Consider the following 20,735-nt stretch of genomic DNA (forward strand, 5'->3'; position numbering starts at 1 on the left):
CGCCTTATTAAACATTCCTTCAGCATTTCTCTACCCTTTTTTTTCCACCAAGCACTGGCAAGACAGTAAATATTTCCTTTTTTTGCTGTTGTATTTTTTGTTTAACTAATTTAGGCACTCACGGTGGTGTGACTGGTCTTCAGGTGTCTCTGATTCTTTCTGGGGCATGCATACACCATGAGCAAGCAGCTTCACAGTTTTGGCGATTCTTAGGGAGGACGATTTAACTTGGGTGAAGATTCAACCTCTCACTGGCTTCCTGGGGGTGATTAATAGATCCCACTTGGAATTCCTCAATGTGGCAGATGCCACCAACTTTTAGATAAGAAGCTGTAGGGCATAAAATGCTGTGTATGAGTTGCTATTTCTTTTACCAGCTCATGCCCTCATGTACTGAGTGGGATGTGGTTTGTTGCTTTTTGCCTGTGGTGGCCTGCTCGTTCCTTCTGGACTTATTGTCAAATAAAAATGTTAATTCCTGTGGGGGATTTTCTTGAGGATGGCGCTATGTTAGGTTGGGAGGAAGTTGGCCTGCGACTCACTCACCCCACAACCCTACAGCAATTTCACTATTATAGAGCCTGACACACTCTTTGAGATCTGCTTGGGGAGGAAATCCTAGAACCTCTAGAAATGCTTGTGCTCCAGACTCTACTTCAAGTATACTCCCCATGGCACTTGGTGACTAGATTCTATGCGCATGCGCCGGAAGCTTGCATGCATGAAACACCTAAAGCCCGAATTGTGTGGCAAACCGGTTTAGGGGTAACTATAAGTGATAAGCAATGGCAATATTGTCGCGCTGCAACAAAAACAGTATCCCTAAATAGCAGGCACAGACTAATGCACTTTAAATACATTATTAGAGTATATTACACTCCTGTTCAACTATTTCGATACGGATTGCAAGACACGCCTAATTGCCAAAGATGCGGTGTGGCTGAGGCTGATTTTGCTCATCTAGCCTGGTATTGTACGTAGGTTGGGGCTTTCTGGCGAGCTGCCATTCGAGACTTGGAGGCTATCACCGGGTTAACACTAGAACTATCCCCATTAGAGTCATTGTTGCGGTACGACCAAGAGTTACAAAGCAGCGTGAGGCAACTAGTGGCTATATGACTGTTGCTAGCAAAACATAGAGTAGTAATATGATGGGGTCGGGCCCATTACCGACACTCGAGGAGTGGCACAAAGACATAACCTATTGCAACACTCAATCAGATACTTACCGGGAGATTCTCCCTCCGTAGAGCCGCCACAAAGAAATATGGGGGCCTACTTGGCGGCCCACTGTGGGGTAGACCCAGGGGGCGATGCTCCTCTAGAGGGAGACAGTGGGGATGCAAGATGAGGGGTAGTAACAGTTCAAGATACTATATTATATCAGACTGAAAAAGTATATAATAAAAGTGTGAAGCAATCTGTGGCAAGGAACTATACACTTAACCAAGTCTTTGCTTGGTCACCACCGTGTCATTCCTATTTTCCAAGAACCTGACTCCAAAGGGTATGTTTATGGAATCATCATGCAATGTAAACAGTACAAATTGCAGCTGCGTCTGTGACCAATAGAAATCTTGTTTTATGTGTTTAAAAGTTCTAAATAAAGAAGAAAAATAAGATGTTGGTTCCTGAGAATTTTAGATGTTTCCAGCACTTAGAATTTCTGTTTGCTTCTTTTCAGCAGCAGTTATCTGTAGGTACACAGAATGCCCTGGTAGTCTCATGACCTGGGTTCACCTTGGTAGCAGCACTTCAAGTCCTCAGGCAGCAGCCTGCTCCCCCTGCCTGAATTCTCAAGAATCCCAGCCCCCAGCTGCTTGCAGGTGCCTTCATCTCCAGGAGTGTAGGCCATAGGATCTGCTATCATGATTACCCCCACTTTTTGCTGGAGTTGTTCTGTTTTATGACTAGTCTGTCTGGGATCCTGCTAATCAGGACCCCAGTCACTGTGATTTCTCCCTAAATTTGACAGTGGTAGGTACTTTGGTGCCTTCCCAATTCACTACTTTTGCATCCATGTAAGTCCGTAGTATATGGAACTAAGGTACCCAGGACATAGGTACACCAGGGGTCTTCCATGTATTATGCCACCTATGAGAGACCACTCAAACTGTGACTACAGGCCTGCCATTGCAACCTGTGGGAGTTGGTGCTAGCACCACTCATGAAAGATATACGTTTCCATATTATATTTGAGGTCACTGCACTTAAAACCTATAAGTCCTTTCCAATCCTGAAGGCAGGATGCTAGGTTATAAGTGTGAGGGTGCCTTGCATGAGCAGGGCACCCCCTATAAACCTCGGAGTTGATTCTCCATGCTTTGTAAGTGGGGTCAGCCATTTTCATACATATAGTGGCCATGCATCATTACACAATGGCTAACTATATATTAGCTGTGCCGAACCTGGGCATGTTTGGTATCAAACATGTTGGAATCATCCCCCAACACTGTTACCTATGGTGGAGATATGATTCCATGCACTGAGGACTCCTCCGGGAAGCCATCAGTACTCCCGGTAACAGCCCTCCAGGGTCTGGCAGCAAGTTAGTGCTGCTGCCGACCCCAGACACGATTCTGCCCTCCTGCATCTGAGCTCAAACAAGGGAAGGTAGAACAATAGGTTTCCTGTCACAGGGAGGTGTGACCTCCTCCCAGACAGGACTTAGTGTATTGGGCTGGGGTGGGGGAGCTTGCCAGCGCCACCGGACTGCTTTAAAAGGCACATGTGGTGCCCTCCTTGCATACTCCAGTTTGAGCCAGTTCAGGGAGCCCTTGGCTGCCGCTCTGGCACGAAATTGGACAAAGGACATGGAAGAATCCTCCCCTCTGTCCAGCCCCATCTCTGGGAGGGACCCATGAATCCTTCTCTTGGGTACCTAAGGGCTTACCTGCAGATTTGTCGTGGGACAAGATTCAAAGACGAAGCCACTTCAACTCTGACAGTCTGGGCACCTTGGACTTCGCCTGGAACTGAGACTGCACCAAGGAAGACTCCTGCTGCTCCTGGTCTCGCTGTTCTGCAAGTCTTCTTCGTTTCCTGTGCCTGTACTTCATTCAGGTTCCTCTCTAGGCCTGTGGGCATCAAAGACAGATGAAGGAATCTCCCTTGGAGTGAAGGAGTCACTCCCCTGCATCTGCAGGCACCGCAACGAAGCTGACCGGTCTGCTGCTCCTGACGTTCCATGGACTCCGAAAGGTCAGCAACACAGGTGGTGGGTCTGCAATCCCTCGAGGCCTGGCCTATCCTCTGAGCAAGTTTGAGGCCAATATCGTCAGAACCGCTGGAACAGAACCCCTGTGCACTTCATCGACATGCCGTTGCCACGGCCTGTTGGCTCTGTACTCCAGAGATCTTCAGGCTACAAACAGTCCAGCCTCCAGCATCTCTTCGTGCCAAGATCTTCATCCTCACTGCATCCTCTGCACCGTGGGCTGGCATCTTTGGTTAGCTGCTCGAGGTCCTCTTGCCACTCCTGTGCCTTCGGACTGTGGGTCCTCTTGAGGGTCTTCTTTGGCTTCAGTGGGCTCCCCTGCTTGCCCGTGCCTGCTCTGACTCTCCTGCAATTGGTGAGTCCCTTGGACCTTGCTGGTCCCAACATTGCTCCTTTTTCGGTTACCACATCTGTTGCTGTTGCCAAGGCTTGTTGGTGCTCCTGCTGGACACCGACACCCTGGTTCTCGACTTCGACATGGGACAGCTTGTGAACGGCTCCTGCTCTTACACAGCGCCGCCTGGTCCTCACAGCTTTAGCGACAACGTCACTGTCATCACTCCTACATCTTCCGTCATTGGTGGTCATTTGTCTTCCGTGCCTTCTGGTCACCTCCAAGTGACATAGACTCTGTACCATCTGCTTGCAGGTTCTCCACTTTAAGAATCCACCCTTAGATTCAACTGGACTCTTTCCCATTCTTCGCCAGCAGCAACGTTCCTGAAGTCCTTCATTGTGGCCTACGGCAGTTTCCGACATCACTCAGCACCTATGCACCTGGCTTTCCTGGTGTAGGTATCCTGGTTCCTGGGGTACCCACGGGTAGGGTGACTCTCCAACCTTCGGTCCTCCAAGGGTTTCTTCAGGGTCCACTGAGAAGGATCCTTCTTCTTGAAAACTGCAACCGCGACTTTCCAATTGACTTGCATTGAGTATGCAGCTGTTTTTCCACTCTGCACACAGCCTCCTTGGGGTTCCTGGGTACTTACCTCGGGTGGTTACCTGGGTTCTTCTAAGTCTCCTGGTCCAAGTCCCGACTTCAGACGCATTTCGCATTTCACTTTAGTATATGGTTTGGTCTCTCCCTGTGGACTGCTGTGTATTTGCGCTTACTTACCTGTTTACAATTGAAGTATTGTGTGTATTGTGTTGATATTTCCGGGTAGGATATATATATCAATGTATTAGTGAGTGTGTGTAATTAATATACTTATTTTTATAACTACACTGTGTGGTTCTTTTTCTTTTAACCTACACTAAATGATTAGTACAAGCTGCTTAACACTCTTCTAGACTAAGCCTGAATGCCGCTCTCCACAGCTACCAGGGAGGTTTCTATGGTTGTCTAAGACCACTAAAATCACCATAAGTATTGTCTGGATTAGTGCAAGGTGCTTCACTTAAATAAGTGTGCACCATATACTAAGCCAGCCTTCTACAAGGTGTAGCCTGGCGTACCAACCCCTATGGCAGGTTTATTCCATAGAAGTCCAAGGGGAACATGTTCCTTCTGGGCCTCCAGCAAGTCAATTAAAGGTACCAGGAGCACAAGGCCAGAGAGGGTCTTCCACCGTTCAGAGAGAGGTACTTCTCTAGTATTGTAGAATAATTAAAAAATGGAGGTGGAGAGTTCCAGAAGGTAGGAGATGCTACATCACCCCTCCACCCTTGAGTGTCCCTTCCATGGATCATTCCTTGAGCTGGCCACACCCCCAGTACAGCATTCTTTGGGGAACCAGAATGCCAGCTTTAAGGACAACTGGCACAATTCTCTCCCTATGAGCCTAGCTCCACCCATGCAGGCGTGGCTTTCTCCATCCAAGATTCAAAGAAACCCCTGTTCGGTGACTGGAATAAGAAGTCTGCTTGCTGTACTTTGTCCCATGTGGGAACATCCTGCCAGTGCTTTTTAGGGAAGTGAAGCTAATCAGCTTAGGGAGATTTCACCACAGCCCCTTCTTATAAGAATAAGCTAATCTCCAGGGATGGGCTGACCAATCCAAATAGAGCTTTGAACTACCAGCTGGCCAGCAGAGTAACTAACTGGCCCACCATGATAGCTCCAAGCATGTATTTAAGTAAAGTTGGCTCATGGGAAATATGACCACTTTTAGAAACAAATTAAAAAACCTAATAATCTGAGTCCTAAAAAGTTACTGATTTGCTTGTACAGATCTGCTGTTTGATGATGGAGATAATGCCTACAATTTGTTTCTTGCCTGCTCTCTCAATTGTTTTCATATACAAAACAGTAACACTTCCTTGGAGAGGAATCAATGTTGAACAATCAAGATCAGAATTATAGGTACAAATTTCTTCAGGCCTTTGGAAATACATGCTTCATTGTGTATAATCATTTTTGAGTGTTATGAAGCGCGGTGTCTGTGAAGCTTTACAGCATGGCATTACCTCCATCCAGGTCAAAAAGACCCAGTGCGGGACCATCGTTCTGAAGACGGCTTCGAGGATGAAGGGTTTCACTAACTTCAGAAGCAAGAGATGATTGCATGTTATCTTAGCTTCCCTGTCAGTGTGTTCTTTGATAGAAAGGTATGTGTTGAGGACTAATTCAAGAAATTTTGTATTAGATGTCATTTGGGGAGAGTTACTATCCAGGCTAATTTTTTAGAGCCATGCTTGATTAAGTGTTTCTTTTGTTGCAGTTAGGAAATAATAGAACTGTTCTCTTGTGTTGACTTTAAGATTGGCATTCAACATACATTTCTGGATAAGGCTTAGGAAGGACTTTAGTCGTTGAAAGTCATGCCTTGTGGAGACTTTCATCCGAAGCAATTTCCTATCTTCATATTAGTGGATATTGATGTTGCTTTCGGTGAGAAGGGTTCACTGTGATCCATACCTATTTTCTGGATGATGTGGAACTATTTGGAGCGTTAGTATTACTCCACAGGTTGGAGTGTTTCTGACATCATGGTCTTATCTAGATAAATTAAATGTGAGTGCTAAGATATTAGGTGAAGCAATGAAGGACGGGCGCTGCAAACCCCTCGCATGTTTCCTCTATCTGGTGGGTCAGTGTTTTTAGAGAGGCTAAGAGGGATCATGAGGCCTCTTTTGTTCTGGTCATTGATCATGAATGCATTGCCGATTACATGAAGGGTCATTGCCTTTATTTTGGGGTGTGGTGTGAAGCCAAGTTGGTAGATTTGCATGTTAGTCTGGCTCATCTTGTTTTGCAGTTGAATGGGGCTGCTTTCTCTATGTTTCTCCAATCAAAGCAAGTTGGCTGAAGTGGGGTATGGAGAGATATCTTCAGGGTCCCGGATGAGTTTCTTTAGCTGGTGGAGGGTCTTTTCTGTTTTGAAGTTTTCACTGGAGGTTCATTCATTGAGAGAGGCTTAGATGATGTTGAGGAGGGACATGAAGGCATCTTTATGAAGGGATTTCATGATGGTAGTCTTTGTTAGAAGTAGGTTGAAAGAGGTTGGGCATGGTTGGTAGCTTCCTTTATAATTGTCATAAAGTATTCGTTTTTTTCTGCTTTTGTGAGCTGTTTATGGATTTTCCTTTGTTCTTTGATGGCCATTAGAGCTTAATCTGACTTTCCTCTCTTTCAGATCTTTTCTAAGTTCCTGATATTTCTTTTGCTTGTATTGACATACTTGGAGTACCATGGCGTGTGGGGTTTTTCTATAATTAATCTTAGTTTTAAACAGGCAAGGCTGCTCAAAATGTTTTTGTTACTTACCTGGGGTTAACAGTGCTTTGCTGATTAGGAGAGGTGGTGTGATTTTGAGATGATCTGATAGTTGTTGGGTTTGTATTTCATTTAAGGTTATTTTCCATATTTTTGAGAGTTTAGGTTATGTTTTTGGTCTTTTGCTATTATTTTTTATATGGAAGGGAATGTCAATATTGTCTGCCAAGTCCAGCTCCAATGGGCAGGTACCTTTCTAGTCTGTGGCAGCCCTTGGCTGGTGAGAAGTTGGTGGTGGGTCACTCAAGGTGTCAATATAAGTAGTGAGTAGTCCATTTGGTTCAAAGGAAGTCGGGCGGGATTGGTTAGTGTGCTGGGATGCTCTAGTTCATCTGATCTCCCTCCTTACTCTTGTGGGGTGTGGATCGGCCATTGGTGAAATGTATGTGGAACTGGGTTGCAGGAAATCAGGTTGGGGATTGGCTGGTGCACTACAGAGTATAGGTCCAATAACATAACCTCAGTTAGCTGCAGTGTACTCCGGGATTTGCCTTTTTAGCCTTGAGGACTGTGATTGACTAGATTTAGGTGGAAACGACTGGCAGAAACTGGCTGGTCAAAATGTAAATGTTGGCCTAATTGGTGTACTTTTGGTACTTTCACTGAATAGATTTATGCAAAATTACCAAGATTACACCACATTGCGTAAGTTCACAGAGATATTTTACAGCGAGATGTACTGTTTGGGTAATTTAGGAACTTGAGCATCATTTCAGGTAGATTTTTTACCTGAGTGGACAATTCAGGTAATTTTTGAGTGCAAAACTTTAACTCCGAACACGCGAGACAGTGTTTTGAATGTGAGTGGCCGTTCCTTTAACGTGAATGTTAAACTAATATTTAGGTAGATTTTTCTTTACCCAAGAGTACTATTCAGGTAATTGTTTAGCACAAAACTACAAATATGAATGAAGGTGCTAGTGTTTTTTAATGCAACCGACCTCAAATCAACTCAAAATTGTGTGAGATGCATTTCGCACAATTATGCTTAATTTTGTAGCAATTGCGCTTTAGCAAATTATGTGAGTTTCACACTCCCCTACTGTAAAGCAGTAGGTTACATGCTCTATGTGAGCCATTTTGTCTTCTTGAATACAGTTTCTAAACTTGGGTGATCACTGTTTAGATTTATGCGGGCCAGATGGTGGGAAGTTGGCCGGGCAGGAATTGGATGCTGTTGTAAATATCACGTTTTCCCTAGTACAGAGATCTTTCACTTCAGTATAAAATGTGTGTTTTTAAATAAGTGAATAAATGTCATTACCTTGAACACCCTTTCATATCACGTTTTTACATGTTCTAAGTATATCATACAATGGTAATAATCAAGCTTAGGCAAATACATTTATGATAGTTAAACATTTTTGCTTGAGCATATAATTATTAGATGTTACTAACACACAGAAGTTCTAAGTTAGTGACTGTTGGCCTCAGTTCTTGTTATCTTTCAAAAGGAATATTGCTAAACAATTGAGCGGTGTCTGCAGACACACGTTTGTTTAATGTTTATTCCAATGATATTCAACAAGCCCCCTGACTAAATTTTGTTTAATATTTAATCTTAACAATTTTAAACAAACTTTCTGCCTAAGTTTTGTTTAATGTTCATTCTAGCAATGTTCAACAAGTTTGCTGTCCAAAGCTTATAAAAAACCTTAAGTATCAGGCTAGAGGTTAGAGGGGAGCTTCAGGCCAGGGATACAAGACAGTTAAGACACAGCTTCAGCACCAAGTCCAATCCAAGGTTTCTGTCTGTTGGTTGTCCTTCACAGGCAACTTACAGGTTGTGCATTTATCCATAACTTTTGACTAAGATAGCAGGCTTGATACCCAGACAGAAAAATAAGAAATTATTGTTGTAAAAACAAGTATGCTAAGGCTCACCACCTTTGAAACTCAGAATAGGGCAGCGGTTTATTTACAAATCTGTTACAACTAGCACAGAATCTAGAAATAGCACGAAGAGGGTGTTAGGACTATGAAATGCATTAACCATGTTAGAATGTTTCCTGTTGTTTTCATTACTTATATACTGCTTCACTGTATTTCTGATTTCTGTGTGGTTACAATTCATATAATTTGCACTAGGTTTGAATTTTAAAATAAACATTCTAAATGCATATTCTGTTTCCTAGTGTTTTTTAAGTGTGTTATTACCTTACAAAAGAGGGTTCGGGTGTCCAGTAATTGTCCCTGACCTATCTTATGGGACTGATCGTTAACAGAAACACTTATTACGCAAATATTGCTCACTGAGTGGTGTGTTGGTTGCATTCCAATAGGGCTTCTGATTCTATTGGCACAATTAACTGAGTCCTTAGTGCCAGGGTGTCAGAAAACGGAAGCCTGGGATTCTAGGATGTCCTAGAGAACGTACCACTGTCAAGCAGTAGCCCACGTAATCAACCTCAGTTAGCTTTACTGTCTTCTGAAATGTGCTCATCTGGCCTCTGGGACAGTGAGTGACTGAATTTAGTCTCATGGGAACTAAACACATCAGAGATGAATACGCTTTTTTTCTGCAGAGCAGTAGGTCACCTCCATTAGACACTGTCTTCTGGTGTGTGCTCGTCTGATAACTATTTCCAGAGTTTCCACTCTCCTATAATTTAAGAGCAATATTGGGATTCGGGGACTGGGGCAGGGGAGCATACCACAAACCTTGAATTTAAGAATAGAAGACCAGAATTCTCCTGCTGAGCATAGTTATCCAACAGTGGTATCTTCCTAACCCCTTCATTGTCTTGAACTTCTGAGATGCCGGTCACCATAATGATCGCAGGTTTTGAGCTTGCCTGGGGAATTAAACAGAAGAAGGTCTACATCCGCTTTCATGTGCGACCAATCGTCCGACCATCCCTCTGCTTTCTCAGTCGGTGATTCTGAATCTTGCATGCCCAGCGAAATAACCTCCTTCTTCTATTTAAATTTGGGCTCAGTGAATTTCTAAATCTAGGCAGGGCATCAGGTATTACATTTCCCTGTTTAGGAGGATACCATGTAACTGAATAATTTCTACTGTTGTCTTGCTCCTTTCTTTTTTTCCAGGATGGACACTGGACCACCCAGTTGTCTTAAGTAGTTGTGTAGCATGAATACTTTGTGATGGTGTGTCCCCCAGTGAGACTACCATGATCTGTGTAAACACCCTTGGTGCAGACCTCATACTAGATGGCAATATACAGAACTGGAAATGGCACCCCAGAATAAAACCTCATAAACCTATGGTGTAAATGCCAAATTGGAATACTCATGTACACTGTCGCTAAAAGCTTCCCTGGTTGAATGAGTGAAATTTTCTTCTGGAGGCATCTTGAAGTAAATCTATGGACTTGGCCTTCTGTAGTTCAACCTTGAATGATAGACTCAAGACAAAATGTCTGCCAGAAATAGGATTGAATTCACGCCTTGACCTGTCTTTACTGGGCAAACAGGTAGCATTGCCTCCTTCGTCAGTTGTGACTGAATCCCTTCTAAAACCAAACTTTACCTCTCTCATAGTTATAAGAATATACCAATTCTCCAAGTTTAGAAGTGGAATCATGCTTCATGATGTAGTCTGTTTACAATATCCCCAGCCCCTATGCCCTTTAAATGCAGATCCCATGTCTGTGCAAAGCCTTTGATACAACCTCTCACTGGCAATTACACTGCACCACCATAGTCAGGATAGAGGGTGCTATGCCAAAGATGCATATGATAACTTGTGTTGCTGGAAATGTCTCCTGATAAATGAACTTGGATCACTTGACTGCTTAGAATGTTTTTATTTTTCCAATCTGGTTGTTGCTTAAAAATATTTCTCCCTTGAACCGTTAAAGCGTGCTTCCAAACCTTGAATGTCTTGTCACCAACTAATCTAGTTAACATTTAGATAGCTTCATTGCAAGGAATGACATCTTCATTAATGACACAGATGAACCTGCATCTAGGCCCAAAGAGTCCAGTAAAACACATTAAACATGGCTTTTGCTTTCATAGTATCCAGCAAATCGGAGCTGTCTTCACCCTCATGCATGGCTACAAAATAAGACTTCAAAGTCCTAAAACTGTGTTTACGCAATTCAGGTCTGTTTATAAGCCACTATCATGGACAAATTGATTCCCATGTAACACTTTTTCAGAGCACCTTGCACTGTCTTGTCTACTGCATAAAGGTGAGCAATGTCTCCAGCGTTGAACATCATCCTGTCTACTAGCGTGGACAGCATCTAGTCTTAAGAATGAATGGAAGCTCAAAATTCCATTTTATACAACATATGCATGATTCAACGGACCGAAATTCTTTCCAGCACATGTATCAACTGGGGAAAGTGCCCACCATTGGCTTTCTTCCCATTTATTGGGGCATTGAAGTCAAGCTTCTGTCTCAGGTTCTCCAACATCCCCACCACATCCTCCTTTCTTACATGTCCCTTTAGACTTTTGGTCCAACCAGATGGTGGTCCTAGATGAAGTCTCATAGAATTAAAAAAATTAATACTGATGCATCTTGCTAGATTTTTCCTGTTTCTAGCTGTTCTATTCTCAGATGCCAAGTCTCAGCTAGTGTTTGATTACTTTGTTCTTGCACATCTGTTGGCACATGTCGCATTGGATCATGCGTCTTTTCTCTGTGCTGAAACCTACCCCTCCCGCTGTCACTGCTTTCTTAATTGTAGTCATGACAAAATCAAATTCTAGCATGTTTTTTGTTTTTCGCCTTCTCTCATGGAGAGGAGGACACAACTTTCTTCACTTGAACACAGGATTTCTTTAATGCACCTCACCTGACGTACAATCTTAAAAGGCCCCATTATTCAGGTGTCCTGGCCAGTGGTCCCTCTCTTGATAGGCAACTGCCCGATTTAAATCTTCCTTGTCACTGCAAGTGCCAACCCTAAGCCCCGCCCTAACTGTAGGGGGTGTTCCAGGACTGTTTCTCACATACAGTCAGTCACCTCCTGCCAAGGGCAAAGTTTTCCTTCCTACTTTGAAGGCCTGGAATCCCACTGAGCTACAGCAAGCCAGCTGAAACCCAGTAAGATTCTTAACTGAATACCATCATGTGTAGCTGCCCAAACTATTAAGAAGTGGAAGTTGGATGTGTTGGAATCTGACACAAGTGGTCCTCTGTTTCTGGTAAGTGCTTTCTCTGAGCTCAGCAGGTGCCTGAGAAATTGATTGCACAATTTGTGCCCAGTAATAGGCTATTCAAACAAAGGAAAATGTCTGTGTAAACAGGGAAGCCATATCTTCATAGTATTTGTGATTGCCTTTCCATCTGGATCAACTAAAAAGAATGTTTGCTGGGAAGGTGTTCCTGTAGGCCTTTATGACTAAGCTGGAAGTTTGGCTGGCAAAGCTAAATTGTGGCAATGGAGAGATTGTCTAGTGAGGCCCAGGATGTAATGTGAAGGTGCTCTAGCTTTAAATTTCGTAAATTATAATTACATACAGCGTTTTATTGACAAATTAACTTGAAACTAAACATTGTTGATCCGTCCTGAGAACAAACTTAAGACTTGCATCCTCTAAGAGTAGCAGTTCTTATGTTACGTATCTCTTGAATTACTTAAGTAATTTGTTTGGGGGGGTGGGGCCGGCGAGGATAATTAGGCAGGTTTATGGGTGCTATTCTGTTTGCATCGTTCCTTTGATCTGAGGTACTTGCTGTAGTACCTGGGTAATCGAGCACCAGAGGCATATAGTTAACAATGGTTTCTATCTCAGTTATATTGAAAGGAGGATCATTCCCTTAATGCTAAATTTAAACTATTAGAAACTGGAATAACTCAATTGGATCCTAAATATTCTGGCCGCAAAATCTTTGGTACTGCAATAAGTTTGACTCAAAACGGAATCCATGTCAAATGCACGGTGTATGTTGTTTATCTCCAGAGCTCTAGCTTTGAATTCAGCTCGAATAATCTTTCTGAAGCAAATATGATTTTCTTCTTTCTGATGAGTTTGCTGAAAGTTACTTGGTCGGAGCATATAGGTCTTTTATCTGTTGTAATATTACTTAAAATGTCAAATACCATTGTGACTCTTAAATATGCCCTATGTTTGCATTTAAATTGATGTTGATATAATGTTGTTTTAAACTTCTCCCTGCTTTACATTGTTTCTTGAAGGCTTCACCTGCACAACCAACACCACATACTCAAAGTACAGGAGGGCGTAGAAGAAGAGCAGCAAGTGATGACCCTGATGAGAAACGGAGGAAATTTTTAGAACGAAACCGTGCTGCTGCTTCAAGGTGCAGGCAAAAAAGAAAAGTCTGGGTGCAGTCATTAGAAAAGAAGGCAGAAGACCTGAGCTCATTCAATGGGCAATTACAGGTGAGGTTTATTATACGCACTAAGTTAAAATGGTGATTTGTTTGGATTATGAGCATAATTTAGTTGCAGTCACTCCTGTTAATTAGCAATTTATTATTACTTGGTCAACACCCACTAAAAAAGCTTTAAACCACTGATTCTAGATCACATGCAGTTTGATATACAAGCAAAATGTCTTTGTGGCGTTTTTTCAGACAATTTGGGAGGAGGAGTTTCTTCTATACAGAGCCTTCAGAGAGGTTATAGTTTTTTCTTGACAAGGTCTAAGAAAGACTTCCCTATCTCGCACATAATCCAAACCTCTAGTTTGGATTATGTATTATTATTGCAATCCTGAATCTGAGCCAACTTGTGATACAGCCAGGTTTCAATGTTTGTGCAAAATTACAGGTTGAATGTGAATAGACTAAATATTCCTGTGAACAGACTTTCACAGCCTGGACACAAGATCGTACCAACCTCTTGAAAGATATGGTTGGCAAATGTTACCTTTGCAATAAAGCGGTTGTTAATCTATGCAGTGTGCTGGAAATCTGATATTGCTTGGGCGGAACAGGTAGCCAATGCTGAGATCTTGGTGTAAGTTGTACTTGACCCAGTCTTCTGAAGGCCATTTACCATAGTGACCTTTAATGACTGTAGCTTTAAGATGGGATTTAAGAAAAGACTTAAGTTGTGGAGTCAGTTAAAAATTTATGGGTATGTAATAAAGGTTTGTTTTCTATAGACTATGTTGAGTCAACATCCACCACCAGACCAATTCCAGCTCAATAAATTGTAAGGTGTTGATGAACCAGCATTCTCCGTGTGGCACAGAAGTTTGTGTTTTGTCTCTAAGCATATAGTCCAGTTCTACATCAGTAAAAGAGAGGACCAAGAGAATTAGGATGGTGAATGAATGTGTGTACTGAGTCATTAGTCTAAAGATGTATTGTGCTGTTTCTTTCTCCTGCACTTTAGCTAAAAAGAGAAATGGGAATAATACCTAATCTGATAGATTCAGGGATTTAAAATAATATATATATATATATATATATATATATATATATATATATATTTTACTAAACAGAATATCTGAAAGAAACAGCTTAGTGTTAGATTCCTTACCTTAGAATATCCCCAGGCGTCAGGCTGGATCCGGAACGTTTTTCGTCAGCAATACATTTGCGCGTCGGTAGGCGACGTCTGCGGCTCCGCATCCGTCGTCTGCGTCGTGATCGCCGGAATGACGTTGTCGGAGTACTTGGACGCCGCCCTTGCGCGCTGACGTCAGTTCTTTTTTTTTTCGCGCCAGCTAGCGCAGATGCGGGAAGAGCAGTACTACTCTTAGTCATTTTTTTACTAATTTTTTGGTCTATTTTGGATCTCTTTTTTCAAGTTGACTTCGACTCCTAGTGCCGTAGGGATGCCTGGCTTCAAGCCGTGCGACACCTGTCACCGCCTGATGTCGGTGACTGACCCCCACCATCAGTGTCTCTACTGCCTCGGGGCCGGCCACGACAACAAGTCGTGCCCAGACTGCCGGGCCTTGACCTCGAAAGCTAGGCGGGAGCGGTGCCGCAAGCAACTCGAGATCTGGCAGTCTGCTCGAGGTCCCGGTCGAGGAGGAAGTCGAGGGACCGGTCGCGGAGCCGCAGTCGTCGCTCGTAGAGTCATTGCCAGCACTCGTCGGGCTCCAAGTTTTCCGGTAAATCGAGGCACTCCAAGAAGAAGTCGAAGAGGCAACATCTCTCTTCAGAGTCCGCTCGCGCGACGCGGCTGAGGGTTCGGGCAACACAGCCTGCGCCACTTTGTCGGAGCCTCAGGCGCAGCCTCCAGGTCCATACCCTCCGGTCTCTGGCCTGCGAGCGACGCTGGAGGACATTTGTGATTTCCTCATTGCCATGAGGACTCACTTCCCTCTGTTAAGGCCTGCCGGCGCGCCTTCGGGCCCCGCAGACCTGACTTGGGGCCTTGGCGGGCCGGTGGCTCCAGCCCTAGCTCCGTCGGGTGCCCCAGCTCCGTCGGGTGCTCCGGCACCGTCGTCGACTCCGGTCGCTACGCCGCCGTCCCCCGTGGGATCCGTGCCTGGATCCCGGTCGACGCCATTTTACCTTACGACTCCTCCGCTGGCGCCGACCCCAATGGTGTCGCTCCCCCGCCGTCCTCGGACGACGTCAGCCCCAGTTTCAGCCCCGGTCCGGGTTCAGCGTTGGAACGGCGCCGCTTGGCGCCGTATCCGGCGTCGATGGTTGAGGCTTCAACTACGACCCAGCTCCGTCATTCCAGCCTGTTTACCAGGATACGGATGAAGGGAGGACTGGGAGGGGTCTGAGGACCCTCTGGCACAGCAGTGCCAGTTGAGCCAGGACTGGGCAGATGAGCTAGGAAAGGCCAGTGGTTTGGACACATCGCCCGACACTGGATTCATCTCTCCTCCCTCCGTGGCTACGGAGGAGGGGGGCTACGTATGGTGTGGTGTTGCACAGGGCAGCCAGGGCCTTGGCTCTTGAACTCCATGCTGCGGCCGTGAGGACTAACCTCCTCACTGAGGTGCTTCAGCCGCCAGTAAGCTCCTCGGAGCCTCTACTGCCGTTCAATGAGGCCCTCACGGACATTCTGATGGGCACCTTTTCTCTCTGTCCATCCGTGCAAGGTTGTTCTGAGGACTCGTCCTTCTTTCCTGCACAAGGTGTTTACAGCCTTTCATATCGGGTAGTCCATCACCTTGCCCACCTTCTTTCCGCCTCCGCATCCCTCGAAAGAGGACGAGAGGCTCCACGGTCTGGACCCAAAACGTGCGCTCTCCTTTTATCTAGACCGGACACACCAGTTCCGGGTAGACGACCGGCTGTTAGTTGGTTACATGGGTGCTAAGAAGGGACGGGCGGTGCACAAGCGGACCATCTCTCGGTGGGTCGTTTTGTGCATCAAGATTTGCTACTCCTTGGCGAAAAAGGAGCCTCCTGTGGGGCTACGCGCCCATTCCACTCTAACCACGGCGGCTACTACTGCCCTGGGTCAGGGAGTCCATATGCAGGACATCTGTCAGGCAGCTAAGTGGGCCTCGCTGCACACGTTTGCTAAGCACTACTGCCTGGACTATCAAGTCCGGAGAAATGGCTTTTTCGACCATTCAGTTCGTCAGGACTTTCTGGTGTGATCTTGGTTCGCATACCCACCACAGTGGTTGGTATTGCTGGGGTATCTATTCTAAGGAAAGAAATCTAACACTAACCTGTTTCGTTCAGATGCACAAGTTACTTACCTTCGGTAACGATATATCTGTAAGAAACAGTAGTTAGTGTTAGATTCCTTACTGCCCCACCCATCTTCCCCGTTCTGCGAACCGATATCTAGGGTTAAGGACATCCCTTTCTGGGCCCTAGTTTTATGGCACCAGTGTCGGTTTCTATCATGGCTGTGCCTTCCTGGCGCGGAAAGCTATGTACAGAACTGACGTCAGCGTGCGAGGGCGGCGTCGAAGTACCGACGACGTCATTCCAGCGATAATGACGACGACGAATGCGTAGCCGCAGACGACGCCTACCGACGCGCAAGGGTACTGTTGACGAAAACTTTCTGGATCCAGCCTGACGCCTGGGGATATTTTAAGGTAAGGAATCTAACACTAACTACTGTTTCTTACAGATATATCGTTACCGAAGTAGCATAGAAAGAATGTGTATTGCACTCTTTCATATCTCATTGACCTCTCTCATTACCTCTCGCACCCACTTTGACAGGACTGCCTGGTTTACAGGACTATTAATGGATTAAAAAAGTAGCAGTGCTATATTCCACTAGTTCAATAAATAAATTGCTGTACAGAGTTGGGGGTCATTCACCTACTACTCGTTGAACCTTGTGGAACCATTCCAATTTTGAATTACACCAGATTATTTGTAGCCTATATTCTAAGGTACTGAATGCTTGATGCTTAAATCATGGTTACCACTGTTTTTTTGGCTTCTTTGCCTGACTACATTGATGCAATGCAGAGTGCATTGAATATTAATTGTCCAGATACAGGCTAGCAACGTCTAGTAACTTTTCAACTGGTGTCTGTCACACCTTGCCACAAGCTAGTGTCTCTGAAAGAGACAATTAGTTATAGATTCCTTACCTTGTGAATTACCCCTGGTGTCAGACTGGATCCGGAGATTTCGTCAGCAGTACCCCTGCGAGTCGAAAGGTGGCATCGAACGGCTCCGCGTTCGACGTGGTCGCCAGGATGATGTTGCGGCAGCTACCTAGACGCCACCCTCGCACTCATTCGTCAGTTCTTTCTTTTTCCGCGCCAGCCAGTGCAGACCAGGAGAGAGAAGTACCTCCAGTCACTTTTTGACTGACTTTTTGCGACTTTTGTCGACACAGTTTTTTGAGTCTATCGACTCTTGGTGCACGTCAGGGATGCCCGGTTTCAAGGTTTGCGCTTCCTGCCGAAAATTGATGTCGGTGGCGGATCCGCACCACGTGTGACTGTGGTACCTCGAACACGACCACGATCCCAAGTCGTGTTCCAACTGCCGGACCATGAATCCGAAGTCTTTGCGGGAGCAGCCCCGAAAGCTTCTTGAGGCCCGGCAGTCCGGTCGCGCTGGAAGTCGAGGAACCGGTTGCGGAGCCACCACCACCACCATTCATCCTCGAAGTCTTCGCACTCCTCTAGTAAGTTGAATCACAAGAAGAAGCATTGTTGTTCTTCGACTTCTCCCCGTCCGTCGGCCGACGCGACAAGGGATGCGGGTGGTGCCCCTCCCGCAGCTCCGCGAGCAAATCCTGAAGGATCAACTCTGAGGTTCCCTCCCTTTCCGGGACCCGGAGCGACCCCTGTCCAGCCTCGAAGCTTTTATGAAGCGATGCATGCCATCTTTGGGCAGCCCGACTCGGCTGGCGTGCTTTCGGGTCCCACAGATTCGGCTGGGGGCCCTGGGCCTTCGACGCTGGAAGCTTCAGCCGTGGTACCACAGGGTCCCCTTGTATCTAGGCCTGGATCAGGATCAGTGCCGGTCGACCTCGTACCACCTCCCCCTGGCGCCGATTCCACCGGCACCACGTCCACAGCCGACGCCGGTTGTGTCCTCAGCCAGCGTCGACCCTGGCCTCTACCCCAACGTGGACACGGAGCCAGACCGTTGTCGACCCACGCCGGATCCAGCGCCAACGGGTACTTTTGTGCCCCTGGTCTACCCTGGTGTTCCTTTCAGGCAGATTGGCAACCAGAGGAGGGTGAGGAGGACTGGGAGGATTCTGGAGACCCTTTAACTAACCAGTTGGTGCGTGATCCTGGACTGGAGAGAGGAGTTGGGGGAAGCCAGTGGTCTGAACACCTCCCCAGATCTTGGACTGTTGTCTCCTATTACCGTGGCTACGGAGATGGGAGCTTCTCACGCAGTGGTGTTGCGTAGGGCGGCCGAGGCTCTCAACCTCGAGCTACATATGATGGCAGTCAGGACTAACCTCCTGACAGAGGTGCTTCAGCCGGCAGCGAGCTCTTCAGAGCCCCTGCTGACGTGTAATGACGTTCTAACTGACATCCTTTTGGGCACCTGGTCGAGGCCCAACACTGGTGCTCCTGTAGATAGGATGATTGCCCAACACCACCGCCTGGCCCCGGGCGATCCCTCTTTCCTCTCTCAACACCCCACCCCTGAAAGCTTCAATGTCCAAAGGCGCATTCTCTACCACACCACCTCATCGGCAATCCAAAAAGCTGGACCAACTTGGGAAGAAAAGTTTTTCTTCTTCCAGCTTGGGACTGCGGTCGGTAAACAACACATGTCTGTTGGGCAGTTACACCCACTCTGTGTGGGATATGGTAACGCAGGTGCTACCACGGTGCCCGTAGGAGGCTCGGGAATGCTCTCCTGTGCGGTCAGAGAGGGGAGAGACGCAGCCTCGTTTACCATACGATGTGGACTGGACACCGCCGACTCGCTAGGCAGGACAATTTCAACGTTGGTAGCCCTTCGACGCTACGCCTGGCTGAGGTCGACTGGTTTTTCTGGGGATGTCCAAGCTACCCTCATGGACATGCCCTTTGATGGCTCTAGCCTGTTCGGCGACAAAGCAGACAGCGCATTAGAATACTTCAAGGGCTCTCGGACTACGGCCAAGTCCTTGGGCCTCTCCACCCACCCTGCGCAGTCTGCTTTTCGCCCCTTTCGTGCCTACAGAAGGGGTGCCCGCCCACGTTCCTCCTAGAGCCACAGGCCGGCATAAGCTGTTCAGCCTCTGCGTGGCGGCAGACGTGGGGCCCACCGCCGTGGGTCTGGGGGCCAGCGAACGGGCCAGGCTAGGCCACCACTGTCCCCTCTGCAACAGCCTCGAAATCCTCCTAGTCTGACGTTTCAGGGCCACCAATTGCCAGTGTGTGGCAGGATTCGCCATCGTCTTCTCCACTGGCACACCATCACGTTGTACAGGTGGGTTTTGCCGATAGTCCGAAGGGGCAACTCTCTCCCCTTCAAGACTACCCCCCACCCAGCCATGTCACCTCAGTACCATCGAATGCCGGAGGATCATCTGGCCCTTCTCCAACAGGAAGTTGCGTCTCTCTTCAAAAAGGGAGCCATCGAGCGAGTTCCTGCCCCAGAAGTAGGTCGTGGTTGCTATTCCAACTATTTTCTGGTGCCCAAGAAGGACAAAGGCCTGCGTCCTATCTTGGATCTCAGGTACGTCACCCATTTCCTCCAGAAGGAGAAGGTCAAAATGTTGACGCTAGCTCAGGTTCTGTCTGCCCTCGACCCTGGAGGCTGGATGGTAGCGTTGGATTTGCAGGATGATTATTTTCACATCCCCGTCCTGTCGGCCTACCGGCATTACCTGCGGTTCACGGAGGGCCACGAGCACTTTCAGTTTACCGTCCTCCCCTTTGGCCTTACCAGCCCCCTCTGGTGTCCACGAAGGTGATGGCGGTGGTCACCGCTCATCTGTGCAGATCAGGGGTTCCAGTCTTCCCCTATCTCGACCACTGGCTGTTGAAGGCGGGCTTGCCCCAGGCAGTCGCCTCCCACCTCCAGACTACGGAGGACCTCCTGCACTTGCTGGGGTTCTCTATAAACGTGCCAGAGTCACACCTTTCTCCCTCTGAGAAGCTCCTCTTCCTCAGAGCGGTTCTGGACACAACGCAGTTTCGGGTTTACTCTCTCAAGCAGCGATTCCGGGATATTCGGGCTATGATTCCGATCTTTCAGCCTCTATCCCGGATTTTGGTCAGAATGACCCTGAGGCCGCTGGGGCTCATGGCCTCTTGCATCCTACTGGTAGATCATGCCAGGTGGCATATGCGGGCTCTGCAGTGGGACCTGAAGTTACAGTGGGCATAGCGTCAGGGGAATTTGTCCGATTGCGTTCTCGGAGAGCACTGTTCAACAATTGCAGTAGTGACTAACGAACCAGGATTGGGTCAACGGCAGATCCCTCTCCCTCCCCCATCCGGAGGACACAGTGGTGACGGATGCATCACTTCTGGGGTGGGGTGGCCACATGGGAG

The 20,735-nt window shown here is 46.7% G+C and overlaps 1 protein-coding gene across 2 annotated transcripts in view; it reads left to right on the forward strand.

Annotated features, from left to right (window-relative positions):
- ATF2 (activating transcription factor 2) overlaps window positions 1–20,735 on the forward strand; it is a 412,263-nt gene that overhangs the window by 287,188 nt on the left and 104,340 nt on the right. For both annotated transcript variants that reach the window (XM_078681532.1, XM_078681531.1), the window contains one exon: window positions 13,052–13,258. In XM_078681532.1, the coding sequence (XP_078537658.1) occupies window positions 13,052–13,258 (207 nt within the window). The remainder of the gene's footprint in view (window positions 1–13,051; window positions 13,259–20,735) is intronic.

Source organism: Lissotriton helveticus, chromosome 3_1 (genome assembly GCF_964261635.1).
Source record: "Lissotriton helveticus chromosome 3_1, aLisHel1.1, whole genome shotgun sequence".
NCBI classification, from domain to species: Eukaryota; Metazoa; Chordata; class Amphibia; order Caudata; family Salamandridae; genus Lissotriton; species Lissotriton helveticus.